The sequence below is a fragment of the Strongylocentrotus purpuratus genome, unplaced genomic scaffold, assembly GCF_000002235.5.
Source record: "Strongylocentrotus purpuratus isolate Spur 01 unplaced genomic scaffold, Spur_5.0 spur5_contig_859, whole genome shotgun sequence".
NCBI classification, from domain to species: domain Eukaryota; kingdom Metazoa; phylum Echinodermata; class Echinoidea; order Camarodonta; family Strongylocentrotidae; genus Strongylocentrotus; species Strongylocentrotus purpuratus.
The window spans coordinates 564,630-581,581 of record NW_022145567.1 but is presented as its reverse complement, the minus strand read 5'-3'; the positions used below and the strand labels follow the sequence as shown (position 1 = coordinate 581,581).

At 37.2% G+C, this 16,952-nt stretch overlaps 1 protein-coding gene across 1 annotated transcript in view; it reads left to right on the top strand.

Annotated features, from left to right (window-relative positions):
• Positions 1–16,569, top strand: part of LOC590091 (5'-nucleotidase) — a 53,246-nt gene extending 36,677 nt beyond the window's left edge. The window contains exons 4-8 of the mRNA XM_030998258.1: positions 1,004–1,204; positions 6,618–6,869; positions 7,200–7,355; positions 10,209–10,409; positions 13,636–16,569. Of these exons, the coding sequence (XP_030854118.1) occupies positions 1,004–1,204; positions 6,618–6,869; positions 7,200–7,355; positions 10,209–10,409; positions 13,636–13,832 (1,007 nt within the window). The 3' untranslated portion in view covers positions 13,833–16,569. The remainder of the gene's footprint in view (positions 1–1,003; positions 1,205–6,617; positions 6,870–7,199; positions 7,356–10,208; positions 10,410–13,635) is intronic.
• The last annotated feature ends 383 nt before the right edge of the window (positions 16,570–16,952 follow it).

Genomic DNA, 16,952 nt, shown 5'->3' with positions numbered 1-16,952 from the left:
ACCATCGGAGCCCGTATGGGCAACACTGTACATTTCCTCTTTTGTTTTAAAATTGGGCATTCCTAAATGAGCCTTGTAAAAATGAAGCCTGGCTGGAATCCTCCACAGGGAGTAGAGAATGTGCATATACTGTGTGCGGGTAACCATCAATCCGATGACCGGGGTAATACTGTTTATCTGTAAAGCGCTTAGACACATCGTTGATGTATTGAGTGCTATAATTATAAAAGCCGAATAATTATTATCAAAATATGTACATGATTTCGTTTTGGCACCCTCTTCTTGGTTGGAGTAGACTTTATACCGCGGTAATTGTCCTAGAATAGTAAACATACATTATGAAATACGGTCTCAAATCTTAGTTGGAGCTTGAGATCGGAGCTTCTTCGATGTTCGAATGATACATTATGAAGGTAAATAAGTGTCCCCAAATCGCGTTAGAAGGATTCTAATCTCATGACCGTATGAGCAGGACCTTTATTTTACGATGGATATACGAGTTGGTCTAGTGTTAGCTCTCTGGCTGCTTCAATCCACATCGGACGGAACAAGGCTCGAAACTGGGCACTTTTTCCGTTCCAAGACCTATCCATTTTGAATTCGCGGCTGAGAAACTCAACTGCGCAGAGTGTTAAAGCTTATCTGCCATAGTTTACAGGAGGGATTAGACCGCCCTGCAAGGTCACTGAACAGGTGGTTATCTCATCAACTCGGCTCTCAGTTAACATAAGAAAAAGAGGATCATGGGGGACCAATGGTCACCGATTAGGCATTGTTTGTTGTATAGAGGGCGCAAGTAGCTACAAGTAGTGCAGTGGGCCTTTAAAGTATTTCTTTGCCTCGATGGGTACTTTGAAAACTTGAAGGTCGGGGGTTCGAGCCCCCGGTGCATCATGACATATCCCTTGACATGTACCACTCTCTCTCTGTCTGCTTTGTGTTGTAATAAACAATTTGGGCAACAGTGTATTTCTTTTATTCGTTTTCTTCTTTTTCGTTGCAGGTGATCCTCCATCTTCAGAGATACCATACGGTGATTACCCACAGGTAGTCAACGATCAGCAGGGCGGTGGTCGTGCCTTGGTTGTACAGGACTACACATTCGGCAAGTACCTGGGACGTCTTAATATCACCTTCAACGATGAGGGCGAGGTCATAGCCTACGAAGGGAATCCCATTCTAATGGATAGCTCCATTGAACAAGGTTGGTACCTCACTTGCCCCTGATGGCGCCAAACTCATTATTTATTTGTTTAATTTGTCTTGGCAAAATATTGCCGCATCATCGGCGAATAAACATATTTTAGTATTTTCAAAATAGGGCAAATTACAGAGTTCATTAATAAAAACATCAAAAAGAAGGGGGCCCAATATTGATCTCACTTTGTCTCAGATTCTGAAACAAAATCCTGGATTTAGCTCATGCTGCAATGATGATTATAAACCTTTAGATCAGTAAGGAATCCCATGACTTTTACAAGCCGATCGCCTGTCTGATTATCAAGATATTTATGATTGAAAATCTAAATTTTTATTTTGCGTCTTTATTACGGTTTCGATAACACTATAGTCAATTGGGGGAAATGAGTATGGTAAAACCGGTCACTCAAATGTTTTTACTTTTTTTGAGGCATTTCGTGATCATTTTGAAGCGCAATATTTTGTTAGGGCTTCAATATAACACGACGCATTGTTATCGATCACTTAAGTAACTTTTAAACCAGGCCAATTCTTTTCCTTTTACACCATATTATTTTGTCTAATTTGTAGGAAAATATCGTGATTCACCGAATCGGACGCACGTTTCAGGTCCAAAAATAATGCACCGGAGATACATGTAAGACCCCTATCTATCCCCTAGTAAGAAATCGTTTACATCAACTAGCGCCGTTCCTGTTGAATGAAGCGGTGGGAATCCGGATTGCCTATTACTAAGAAGACCATTATCATTGAGATAATCGTCCAATTGGGAGTGTACTGCCTTTTCTAAAATCTTAACAATATGTGAAAGAACCGAAATCCCGCCGAAATCATACAAAAGTTGGATGGCCTCTTATTGTCTCCGCCCTAAAAAAATAGGCATTATCCTTGAGCTCCTCCATTTAACAGGAACAAAACCAGCGGAAATTGAATTTTAAAAAAAATGTTTAAGTGGTTTTGTAATGAATGGTGAAGCGAGCTTCAAAAGACGTGGATGTAGATTGTCAATACCACTAGATTTAAAAATAGATAATTTGGAAAGCTCTTTGAGAACAAAATCCTCTGCTATAGAAACACACGAACATATTTTATCAGTTAATTCATTAAAGGTATATTCAGTATCATATCGACTAGCAGTTTGAGTGAAATATTCATTGAATATTTATGTAATACACTCAGAATCATCAATTACATATCCATCTTTATCAACTCGATTCTATCTCACGTTCTTTAAAGGCATCGTTTAACAATGTTAAATCTGAGATGCACGGCCCTACGTGTTATCAGTGTATGTGGCATGGTGTAATATTGAAGCCCTACAAAATCGCACTTCAAAATGATCAAGAAGTGCCTCATAAAAATAATATCTTTGAGTGACCGGTTTTTACCATACTCGTTTTCCCCAACATGTAGTGTTACGAAAACCGAGGACTTTTTCTTTTAACTTGTTTGCTATACAATTGTGAATGTCAATCTTGCCAATAATAATTATGCAAGGAAACTCGTTTACTTGCTATACTTCACTGTCAGATAATATTGAGTGAATGACGGACTTCTTTGGTAATACATAAATGAGCTGTAAAGGGTACATGAGCATTTGGTCTACATCAAGAACCTACTCATTGAATCTTTGCGCAGCACAAAACATACGACCATTCGGTACAAGGGTCTGAAATCAGACTATTTCATTAAAGGATTGCAATCCCTAAAGTCGATTCGACAACCAATGATCGTTATTTTTCAACAAAAAGACATTTTCAAGCCCTTTCGTTTTGAAGGAAGTTCTAGATTAGTATGATATTCGAATTGCCATTGGGCTTGACTTTTTCATTTTTTGGCCTGCAAATGGGACAAAGAACCTTACCTAAACATTAAGTGAACAAAATATTTTGAGATTGCATGTCACGATGTCTTCAGGTTATGCCTTAAGAAATGAAATGAGTCATCCGTCTACATCTTGACCCTTCTCCACCCCAAACGTCAACTCTGTATGTATACATGTATACAACGTTTGCTGAATGATATGTCTTTATTGAACAAAACAAAAAAGATTGTAGGGGATAAGGACTAGTGGGGTAGGCACTGTGGTACGGGGGCACATACCCCCAATCTAATTGTAGAGAAAAGGGGGAAATGAAAATATAAAAAGAAAGATATAGATGAAGACAAATAGGTGAGTTGATAGATAGATAGATGGATAGATAGATATCTATCTATCTATAGATAGTGGATAGACATATATAGAGAAGAGTGAGAGAGAATACGAGAGAAATAGAAAGAGAGAGAGAGAGAAAAAAGAGGGAGAGAGAGAGAGGAAAAGGGAAAAAGACGATTTGGAGAGGGACGGGGTGGGGGGGGGGGGGTAGAAGAGAAATGAGAGAAAGGGAAAGTGAAACGCAGACGCTACGACCGCTCCTACCCTTCTCCCTAATTAGTCCCCTTGATAACTTGATTTTCAATCAGCGCATGAGATCCACGCCCCCCCCCTCCTTCACCTTTATAATGCTGGTTCCTCTTCAAACGTCTTGACTCCTCGATGCGTCACTTGTTAAGATTTGGCACAAAATTGCATTTTTTTCTTTTCTTTGAAACAATAACTAAAAACGAAAAACTTGTTATCACGCACCTACCCACCAGACACTGCAAAAAAAGCCAGTATAAAGGAAAGTGAAAGGAAGCGACAAACAATTTGATTTATATAACTATGAATCAGTTGATCCGACGTAAACCATCTTGCCATCGAAATGTATGTGTTAAGTTAAAGAGACTATATGCCGAGATGTGTGTGATATCACACGATTAATGTTTGCCTAATCATTGCCGCCCCCGTTTAGCTACCACGCATTTTGCTCTTGTTTTCTCGATATACATCCCATCACAATACATGTCTGTCAAACTCGTTTTGTCAAACAAAAAGACAATGCGACACAAGAATGGTTTAATATTTGTTATTTCAAAGTTCAGCAAACTATGAAAATGACTATAGAAGCTTCAATATTTATTCAGGTAGCCTAACAAAAAATGTCTTGGGTATGATGTGTACCGTGAAGTGAAGAAAACAATTCGCGCCGAGCTGCTTACAAAACTTTTTGAAAAAGAAGTGTTTGTCGAGGTACAACATGTTTATGAAATACTGAAATGTAAGATTATAGAATTACATTACTGTCGACACGTTCGAGCCTGCTTGAGTTTTTTCTTAGTCACGATCATGTTTGATAACCATGATAACTTAATGAAATAAATGTTCTTGTTCTTATTATGTACTCTTAATATCAGGCTATATTAGGGAAGAGGAAGTATGAAATACAATTAAGTGAATAACCGTTAAGCCAAGAGTAAAGCAAATGTAAAATGATACATTTATATCATCGGCAATCCTTTTTTAAAGATTGATTTAAACGTCTGTTTTTCAATTTTTACAATTTTTTTTACCACAGCATTCGTGATTATTTTCCTTAATCATCATCATCACAATAACAATCTCATGGACAGGATCGTGAATATACATGTATACATGGCAAATTGAACATATTTATTTGGAACTTTTTTTAACTTTCAAAAGCAGAGCGTTTGAAGATAATCACCAGAAGGTTTGTTTTCACTGTTATGAGGTGAGAAGAGCAATATGATTTTAAGCTAAAAGCTTGGGAACGTGAAACAAAATATCATGCCGAGTATGCATAGGGCGTGAAAGAATTTTGAATGACAAAATGAAATCATTTATTTGAAGTTGAAGTTTAAATGGAATTTTCACGCCTTGTATTCGTCACTCGGTGCACTTGTGATTCAGCGCAATTTTGAGAGTCTTTGATGTCAATCATTTGATGGGGTGTTTGTCAGGAAGTTGAAAGCAGAAATACGTATTTTTCTCTAATTTCCTTGTAAGAAAGTGCTTTGCCGTGTTAAAGACAGAAACCGGCTTTATCATCATGATATGAGATGGATATTCAAATGGTCAGCGCAAATTATTACAGCATTTATGATTAGTAGAACACATTGAAAAATAATAATGTTGCATAAACTAATGTAAACAGCAAAGACACAGTGGTCTTAAATGCAAAGTGAGTCCGGCCTTTACCAGGGGGGAGGGGGGGGGGGGGTGATAGGAGATGACTATATGGCAATTATAGCTTTTAAACTATCAAAGTCAAGTGAATTCAGGACTTTGGGGAGGGGCCTCTTGGAAAATTATCAGCAAACTCTCTAGCAAATATGATCCGATTCACCTGTCAAATTGAGTGCAATTACGCCCCTGTTTGATAAGAGTTGCTTAACCTACTAAATTGGAATCGAGAAGAGATTTGACTTAGTGGATGCATAATTCAGGGCAACGTGTCTGTAACAGTGTCTCGGATATTACTCATTTTTGTTGGATATACGTATTTATATAAATGACCCCTCGTAAATCATTGAGCATGATGGAAGGCAGGTCTCAGCATGAAAGAAATTGCTCATCTGAAGTACATTTATATCTAATCAATTAACATTCCTGGACTTTCTTGTTACATGTACATCAGCACAGTGTCATAGTATGCATTAAAACTTATCTGTTCCAAAGTATATCATCTATAAAGTTAATAATCTTAATGTCTTAAAGGCCAAGTCCACTACAAAAACTTCCTTTAAATAGACGCAGAAAAGCACAAACCAATCAAAACAAGTTTGAGTAAAATCAGATAACTAATAAGGAAGTAATGAATTTTTGAAAAAGTGTGAACAAGTATGTAACATTGAAAATCACTACGCAAATTGCCAATTTGGTTATCAGATTGTGACGTCATTGCTTTACTATTTAACAATTTCCTTATACATTTTTATCTCATTAATTTACACTTTTATCCCCCAAAACTTGATTTCCCCATGCCTTTGCCCAAGCTATATGATTTGTATCATATTATGTGCATGAAATTAATTTTCACAAAATCTCTTATAAACTTTGAAGAATTGATACTGTTTCTGAATATTGTATATTCATAATTATTGATTCTGAAATAAATAGTTTATCAAAATTCACATCTTTCATAATCTAACTGAAGAAAATCCTCTATGTTAGTGCATCCACACAGAAAACATATTACTATCAATATAACTTGGATGCTGGTGTGAAGAATAATATTCTTAGGGGGGAAAAGGGAAATTTGTATTATCAATATAAAGAAAACAATTAGTGGATAGTGAGGCAATGACATATTGACTCATGAGTAAGTTGCTAATATGTCCTTGTGATTTTCAAAGTTTTGTATGTCATTAAAAATTCATAACTTTCTTATTAATTATCCGATTGGTTTGTCTGATTTTCTGCTTCTATTATGAGTAACTTTTTTTTTGCAGGGGACTTGGCCTTTAAGATACTATGTATTGGCAAGAATGACGGTTGATTGCGATTATTTTCTTTCACCTTTTGCTTCCAAATATAGATCAAGCGATACTCGATGAGATAGAGGAATGGGCCGGGGTCGTTCGGAACTCCTCGGTGATGTTCGTTGGGATATCCCATGCCTTCCTAGAAGGAGAACGTACGATGTGTCGAGCTCGTGAATGTAACCTAGGCAACCTGGTCTCAGACGCTATGGTCAGTCAGAACAACAAGAACCCAGATGAACTGCGATGGAACGATGTCGGGATTGCGCTGATGAACGCTGGCTCGATCAGGGCTTCGATTAGTCAGGGTAAGAGTTAGTCTGGGACCTACGGACCTGCTGGTTCTACAGCTTTGTTAAGGTATAAATAATGAGGCGGCGTGGAAAAAAAACAAACAGACAAGTTATCGAATTAAAAGGGAGGGGGGGGGGGCGGGGTAGGGGGAGGGTGCAAGCCTAAGTGCAAGCACAACAAGGACGCATTGTGAAATCAGAACATGATTTCTATGGTATATACAATTATAAATTTAAATTGTTTGGGGTTTTATTTCTCGAAAGTTTTTGGCGATCGACTTAAATTTACTTTGAATGATTATTTCGATAAATGTTTCATGATCACATTATCCTTTATTACCGCAGGAGACATCACGATCGGTGACATCGCTAATGTTCTTCCATTCGGCAACACGGTTGATGTTTTAGAGCTACGTGGTATTCATCTCTTAGAAGCCTTGGAGAATGCTGTCATTATGTTCGACTTGGACACGCTGGATGGAAGATTTCTTCAAGTTGCAGGTCAGTTGAAGGAGTGTTTTTACCGGTAATGCGTGAACGTCTTTTCAGAACCGGGGTTTCCAAGTAGGCGAATTAACAGCCCATGAGAGCACAGTACGTAGGTACAGTGAACCCTCAGAGAAGTCGTTAGAGGCCTGCGAGACCGACACATTGGTCTTTTGGGCCATCGCTATCCTGAACCAAATACATTTAGTCTGATAACTTTTCAGAAGGTGTCGCGAAACTGACAATGTCGGTCTCATGGCGTGTCAGTTCCGTGGACTGTCGTCTGGGAGGCTGTCGGTCTCGTGGGCTATATTTGTTGGTGAGGGTTGGATGTTATTTTTTAAAATTTTAGTTATGCACTCCACCCACGCCTTCGTCTATACCATTCTTGTTATTAAACCCCGATGTTTGAAAGCTTCTTATACTCTGACATCATATTGTTGCAACAGCCATGTTCCACTCGCATGTTCCAAACCTCAATTATATTCCAGCCTTTGATACCTCTTTGTTTAAAAAGCCGTATAATTATCTCGACACTTCTATGTTTCGACACTCATTAGTTTCAACACCCCTAAGTTCTAGCACCACCATATTCCCAGCCGGCGATACACATTGTTCCGACGCAGCTTTGTCCTAAACGTCTTTCATGCCAATTATATTTTGGAATAAGGACATGATGATTTCCCCACAGATCCAAATATGAATAAGAATTATGCTGCGATGACCTAAAGATGTACCATTATTATCATATTATGGACCTATGGAAAGAAATGAGGGGGGGGGGGGGCACCATGTATATCAGAATGTTTTTTTCTCAAATCTTGCTGACGCCCTCAATCATGGTCACATTTAACTCTTTTTTTGTAAAACCCATTTTCGTCTTACATTTCGTCTTCTTTCATTTATCCAATTCTGAATACTCGGTGGGGATGAACGGGAGGGTGGGGGGGGGGGGAGGGGGGGGGGGGTACTTTCATGAAGATATTTGTTATAGAGCCAATCCCATCGTACTTTCTCAGTTATGGTCTAATTTGACTTTATGCCCTCTTTTTTGTTGGGGGTGGGGGAGGGGGTGCTTTCCGTAATTCAATCCTGAATACATCAATCAGTATTGCTTTGTATAAAAAGAAATTGAATACATTGAATATGTGCATGCGGGATAATGGAGAAGTCTGTTGAAAGCCACGTCGACGTGTAAGTTGAATGAGGTTAAACCTTCTAGCACCTTAAAGGCCTCATGAAGGTTTGATAGGCCTATGATTCATATGATTTATGGACTAGTAATTACTGCTCGTAGTAATATGTTTTTTGCCTACATCTTTTTCTTCATTTTCGTAATGTAATCAAATTTATAACGAATTAATTGATTCATCTGTTACGAATAATTGTACCTCAATAGTCATAGGTAAAATTGGATATATTACGTGTTCTTCGGTAGCGCAAGTCTGTAATTTGAATTCTGACTATTTAGATACATTTATTCTGACTATTTAGATACATTTATTCGGACTATTTAGATACATTTATTCGGACTACTGAGATACATTGTTCGTAACAGGTGAATAAAATAATTCCTATCGAGGCGCTTCACAAGGGCATATGCATAAATTTGTTTACACTACGAAAATGGCCTATTAGGTTAAATTTGGATTTCGTAATTCTACTTCCCGTGCATGTCAGCTGATAACCAAGTCACACCAACGAACCGACCTATAACTCGATCATTTGAGTTTAATGTTTGACGGTCTTGGTTTTGCTTCATCCATGTGCCTAGGGTAAAACAGATGCAGTAATTTCTCGTTGTATTTCAAATACACTGTTGGTCATAATGGTGGAATATTTATTTTCCCCCCAGTTTAGGGAAGGATTTTTAAAAATTATTTATTTCTAATAGATCTAGATAATGGCATACATTCTCAGATTTTATTGAATATTGATTTGCGAGTGTTTGTTTTGCGTGACTGCTTAATCATATGTGTGCTACTATGCTAATCAGATAAGGGACCTACGTCCTTAAGTCATAATTGACAGTAATGAGGATTAATGCCTCACAAAAGGGCACTAATATATAGCTGATCGACACGATTTTTATGCTGGGGCCTCACAGTAACGAGGCCATTGCTTAGCCCCTGAATCATGACTGTACGCAGTGTTTGCTAGGGTACGCGGCCCCTTCCACAAATCCCCCAAAACGAAGAAAATGCAATGAATTGTCAAAAATTCATTGCATTTCCCCCCGGCCCCCAACAGGAAAAATTCCTCTGTAGGGCCATGCCTTGAACCATAATGCATGGCCCTACAGAGTAATTTTTCCTGTTTGGGGCCGGGGGAAAATGCAATGTATTTTTGACAATTTATTGCATTTTCTTCGTTTTGGGGGATTTGTGGAAGGGGCCGCGTACCCTAGCAAACACTGCGTACAGTCATGATTCAGGGGCTAAGCAATGGCCTCGTTACTGTGAGGCCCCAGGATAAAAATCGTGTCAATCAGCTATATTAGTGCCCTTTTGTGAGGCTTTAATCCTCATTACTGTCAATTATGATTTAAGGACGTAGGTTCTCTAGCTGATTAGCATAGCAGCACACATATGATTTAGCAGTCACGCAAAATAAACACTCGCAAATTAATATTCAATAAAATCTGAGAATGTATGCCATTATCTAGATCTATTAGAAATTTTACAAAAAATTAAATCCTTCCCTAAACTGGGGTAAAAATAAATATTCCACCATTATGACCAACAGTGTAGATTATGCTGTGATACACACGGGTGGCAAACATGTGATGATGAGTGAAACGCAGGCAGTTATGTGTAACATTCACCATTTTACCATCTCCCCATGTTTTTTTCTTTGATCGAATTACAGGTTTAAGAGTTACGTACAGTCTGGCCAGAGAGCCAGGGAGTCGTGTAGTATCAGCCGAGGCTATCTGTACCAACTGCACGGTACCGCATTACGAGCCGCTCGATGTGGAGCGTGTTTACAAGATCGTCACCAACAGCTTTCTTGCTGGAGGTGGGGATGGTTACACCGTCGTTAGGGACAACAAAATGAATCACGTGACAGGTATTTGAAATATTTAAAGGCGGATTTCTCCCCTTTTGGTCTTGACCATTATATGTAGCTTTGACATTAAAGGCGTACTAATAAACCGTAATGCCACCATGAATATGACGGACAACGTAAGAGGACAAAATATACAGTTCCTCATTCTACCCTTAACAATTAATGTGGTAGACAAAGGAACATCCCTTCACTGCTATTATGTAAAAATGTGTAGAACAGGGGAATATGCATGTGACACCTGCTCTACACATTTTTTTTTTTTACATAATATCAGTGAAGGAATGTTCCTTAGTCTACCTGAGGAACTGTATATTTTGTCCGCTTTCTTTGTCCGTCATATTCATAGTGCGTTGCTCCTTCGACACCGTAGTCGAATCCTTAAATTAAACAGTGGATCCAACATTTCACTAAACCATGATCCTCACCCTAATCCTAAACTTAAACCCAAGTGCATGACCCGATACCTTTGGCATTATAAATCCCGGATTAAATGTCATGGGAGCATAATTATGGCTCATCACATGAGAAGCTTGATGTGCTAGTCTCCAAAGGGTGCTATAAAGAAATCTAAGCGGTATGGCTGCGGAAACAAAGCGGTATGAATGCGGGAACAAGGCGGTATGAATGCGGAACAAAGCGGCATGAATGCGGAATCATTCTTCTGAGCTGTGTGTAACGACTGAAAAGGCAAGCCGAATACCATATGCGGCACGTAACCTTAACACTACATCCATATCGTGTGAATACCATCACTTGCTTCCAGTCAACACATTTTAAATCCAATCATATTGCGGTATATCCATCATGTGGTCCTCAGGATGACATTTGTAGGTCAAACATGAACACATTACGGCCAGCTGATGGTTGCAGCATTCTTGAAATTCAGATGGCAAATTACATTATAAACATTGAAACTGCCATCACAGTAACTATCATCAATGCTGATGCACGCTTTTGTACGGAAACGTGTCATCTTTATCAAACATCAGTTGCCGTTAAACTCGAAAGGGATGTCCACACTGTCTTGTGATGCGGTTATTTGTGTGAAAGCAGAGAAAAAAGATAAACAGAATGGCGAATGTTTGAGCAATATCCGATTAAAAATTTCAATTTGCTCTGTACAGAAAATTCTATTAAATTTCATTTCCTTACATTATTGATAACGGAATATATTTGTGTCATACAGGGGTTGTATGAAAATAGATTTGCAATAATTTACGGAGAATTTGTGATTGAAAAGTTCTTAAAGGAAATCTATATATTGTAATGTTTTTAATTCAAGGCAAATAGGAGGGGAGCTCGCAAGAAACGTTACAGAGTTGCCAGTTTGCGTTTGAGTAATCGTATCACCTGAGCGAATGCATACCTTTAATCAGTTTTTGCTCAAACGTTCACTGACCTTTTCCTATCATTTTTCTGCTTCTATTCAAACCAACTTAATACCAGGGTGGACTCCCCCTTTAAGTATGCCCCGTATACGTGACATTTTGTATTATAAGCGCATGGCTGTGGTTAGTAACCCCGATGAACCGCGGCATACATGCATACCATATCATAATTATATGAGTTTGTGCATACAGTCTCTTAATTGAAAATGAGATTGCATTGTGCAAACCAAGGATATGACATTGCTACTTTCCTAAGATAACGATGGTTTGGACTAGACCATAACGTACAACATCACCTTTGAAGTGATTAATTTTCCCTCTCAAATCAGTTTCGACATAATGATGATAATGATTAATCGTCCGATATTTAATTGCATATGATACATTTCCCCCCTTGAAATGTAGGTATATTTCTAATGGGTTTTGAAAGATACAGAGCATACAAGAAGTATTTACTGGATAAATGAACGCAAGAAAAGGTATCACTGTCATATTGATGGACTTGTTGAATTAGAGCCTTTGTTGAATATTTTGTATATATAGACTTTTATATGTCACATTCAAAAATGAAAATCTGAACAAATCAATTTTGTACACATACTTAAAACATTACAAAACTTGGTAAGGGTAGGAATAATTTGGTTGTCAACTGTACATACATATAATTATATGCGTTGTTCTGTCGCACAAGCATCAAATGGTTGTCATGGAAACAACACCCAACCGAACTGAAATATCATTAATTATGATATAAGGGAAATGTTTTGGTTTGAAATATCCTTGGTATAAATTGAAATTGAAATTGAAATTGTATAACTCTTAGAACAGCCGGTTGTGATTGAGGTCTTGTATAATAATTGTCGTACCACATCCTGGTCATGACTGCTCAGTACAATTATGCTGAGTGGTTGGAAGAGTAGAAATCCAACCTTGATAGCAAACTACTTGAGAGGAAAGCAGAAATACCAAAGCAGTATACAGACTGGTGAAAGTTTGAATAAAATTGGACAAAATTGAGAAAGTTATTGATTTTTGAAATTTGTAATCACTGTAGGAATGGGCCCTTAAATCGGCTGAATCGGTAATGTTTCTGTGATGCAGTGGTGGAAAACTTTCCCATTTGTTCAAACACACAACATAACTAACATTTCGATTGTGAATAAATTCCTCTGGACGGTATATTCTGTTTAGAGGACCTTATGGACCTATAATAATATGCTATCAAAAATATGTTTGAGTGGTGCTCCAATTAAGAAGGCATTTCGGAGAAGAAAACAAATCAGTGTTACGTTTGCACACGACACACGGGAGAGTTATCCGCGACTACTTCCCAATCCAGTGACCAAACTAAACTGCCAATCTAAGATTTGCATAGACCTAGTGATCTCATAATTATTTCAAATACTCATAACTCTCTTCTTATTAGTTCGATTTATTTCAAACTTTTACCATTCTGCATATCTTATTTTTCTGCTTTCATACAAATGACCCTATTACAAGATTTTGACTGCCTGTTAATGTTCCATGAATGGTTATGACAGGAAAGTATTCATTTCATGGATTGGGAAGAGTTTATTGGTAGTATTAACCATGTTAACAGAGAATAGACGTATACGCCGGTCTGAAAGTTGTGTTTGCCTCCTCTGTTCGAACGATGGTGGCGCTAAAGAACATTTTGAGCCGTGCAACTTGACTGCTGCTGCTCATCAGAATACATGAAATAGTTGAACCGCTGTAAATAATTATTGTCAGCTTATGTTCAACACCACTCCAAGTTTAAATAATGATATGACCAATATACTTACTTTAATTTCGTTTCATTCTTCTCATTTGCCCAGGTAACTTAGATTCCGCTGTCTTCGCTGAGTATATCCAAAGGTTGACACCCGTAGCGCCTGCCCTGGAGGGGCGAGTGATCGTACTCGAAGAGGATGTCATAGACTGTACCGGGCTTGCATCAAGATTTACACCATCTAATGTCATAGTTTGGACTTCTTTACTAGCAATAATTTCAAATCGGCTTAGCACCTTATAATGAAACTGTAAACTCTCTTAATAAACGGGGGAATAATGAAATTCCATTAATTATTTGTTTTGGTTATTATTAACATAAAGCTTTTTCTGCTCATGTGGTCACTTTATAGTGCTGTATTCCGTCATATTTTATCTTTTAGATTATGCACGTTTAGCCTCCGAACCCCATGTGTATGTATGATAATAATACGAACAATTTATATAGAGCTTGTGACATAAACAATTTAAAGCGCTGTACACATATCAAGATTACTTCAAGAAAAATCAAAATGATATTGCTATGGAATTAACATTACTTAAATTACCAAGAAAACAAAATATCACTAACATAACTAACAAATTAACATTACTTAAATTACCAAAAAGATCGAATACTACTGACATAACTTAACAGATTAGCATTACCTAAATTACTAAGAGGATCAAACATTTACTAACATTACTAAAAAAGATAACAAATAAAAATAAATTAACAAAAATTAACAAAACATGTAAATTCCATTATATTAATAATAGCAACAATTAAATAAGACATAATGTAGGCATTGTAATACTATTTCAACCTTATTTTATAGTTATTTGGGTTGTTTTTGGAATAGATGAGGTTTTAGATTCTTTTAAAAAATGTCAATGGCGGGTGAGTCCTGGATATGGGCGGGGAGACTGTTCCAAATAGTGGGGGCACAGACTGAGAAGGCCCTGTCACCCTAGCGGTTGTGGGTGCGAGGAACAAGTGCGAGCTGGGGTCTGGATGATGAGCTAAGGTTCATGCCGGTAGTCTGTTTGGGTGAGATCAGTTCAATCAGGTATGATGGTGCGCGATGATGGATGATGTTGAACGTGAGGAGAAGGATCTTGAATTGGATACGTTGAGGGATAAAGAGCCAATGTAGGGTGCGGATGACTGGAGTGATGTGATCGTGCTTTCTAGTGCGAGTGATGAGACGTGCAGCGGTGTTCTGTATGTGCTGAAGTGGGGCCAGATGACAAGCAGGTACGGTTGATTAATAAACTATTACCATAGTCCAAATGGGAAGTTACCAGAGCATTAACGAGTCGTTCAGTAGAGCTGCGATCAAGGTATTTCCGGATTTTCCCAATCCTATAAACACCAAAGCTAGCTGCCTGACACACCTTTCGGCCGATGTGCTCCCTCAATTCTAATGAGTCATCAACAATAACACCAAGATCTCTTTAAGTCCTTTCTAAGGGACTTAGTAATAAGGATTAATACCTTACCTAAGGGCACTTGCGCATCGACTTTGTATCGAACCTGCGACCTTCCGGTTACGATACCACTGCTCTACCACTGAGCCATCACGTCTTCTTCTGGTGTGCCTGGTGTAATCCATATACGATGAGTCACTGTAAATCGACGTAATGAGACGTAGTAACATGAATTAGCTTAAAATGAGCTTATGATGAATGATTCTACGGAGTTGAAATTGACAGTGTCGGTTGGAACAGTGAATAATTTATATGTAAATATATATTTTTTTCATTTCTTTAGATATCTTCTCATAGTTTTACCCTCCCATTTTATCTTGAATGAGATCATAACGTCTCCTTACAAAACAAACCTGTGAATATTGTTTCTTTTTAAAAGCTGCTGCGTATATAATGTATACATATTGATGATAAGGGTAATTTTGTATATATGCGTTATAATTTCATACAATGCTGCTCAAAAAGTGCCATATGAATTTGGGTATTAATCGGAAATATGTTGTAACTTATATCCAGTAAACGTTTATCTGAGGGGTAGAATTTTCTGGTATTGTTGAAGAGGAGAAACAGTTTTTTTTTATTTTAAAGACTTTGAGAAATTTAAAATTGATGAATTTGAATGACTATGATTATTAACAACGTCAGGAAATCTTGTACTAGCATCAATAATGTGTGAAGGGGATAACCGTGGTTATTTCTCTTACTGCTGTATTGCATAGACAATATTGATAGGCAACATTGAATACTATGGTAGTTTAATAGTCTAGTATTTGAAGAAGAACAAATTGTATCTTCTAGGTAATTGTAAAAAGTGATGTATATAATCTTTTATTCCGCCATTTTCCAATCTTACTGTGTCATAAATTGTTGGATTTATGAATTTTCGTCTGTAAATTTTACATTAATTTGTATAAACTTGTAACCTTCATCGTATAGTAATTGTTATCTGGTACTATAAGCATGTACATAACACATATACGGTAGCTCATTAAGTCCGAAAGTTTATTCGCTTGTATTTTTCTTAAATGTTCTGATGGTTTTCCGTAATCTATCGACTACAGAATATTGGCTCTTTCAACTTTGTTGGTAAACAAATACATAGAGTATGAGGGTACTCCACATTTGTAGTTAGATGCGACTTCAGTTTTATAATTATAAAAGAATATCTCTCATGCAAAGACAGATTTATAACTTGCAATCGAATAGTTCAACTTAGAATCTAACTAAAAACATCGTATGAAGTTGCCAAATTCATTAAATTGAAAAGTTTCTTTTGAAGATGAAAGGACGATGAGTGATCCATAATTATGCCTCCTCTGTGAAAATGATCTAATCATTCATAGTTGATTTTTACTTATAGTGCTTTTGATAGATTGTGATGTCTCATTTCATGCTGCTCGTTATCTTTGGTATGTTCTTATAAATCGGTCTGTGTAATGTTCATTAGTATAAGTGAATTCATTATTAGTAAACAGAAAGCGAAACTGACTTTCAAAGCTCTGTTAATGGGATATTTCCTGTTTTTTTATCTTTTATCTGTTCTCGGTTTTATATTTGTTCTATCTTTAGCTGTATTTGTAAGGTTTGTGATTCTTGTAATGCGAAGCGAGTTGATTTTTATAGAAGGCAAAGGCCCAGTCATATACCAAATGATAACTCTGACTATATACTTAGTATGACATCTAGCCTATCAATAGATCAATATTTAAACATTGGCTCTCTTTATTGGTTTTGAATAAATAACATGACATTGAACTTCAATAAAATATGAGATAAAAATGAAATTATATTTCAAAGAGTCAACCACAAAACCTTAGGGAATGAAAAAACAATACCAACTATGTCTAATTTATGATCATGTTGTACTGTTCATGTATACATAAATTGTCAGAGT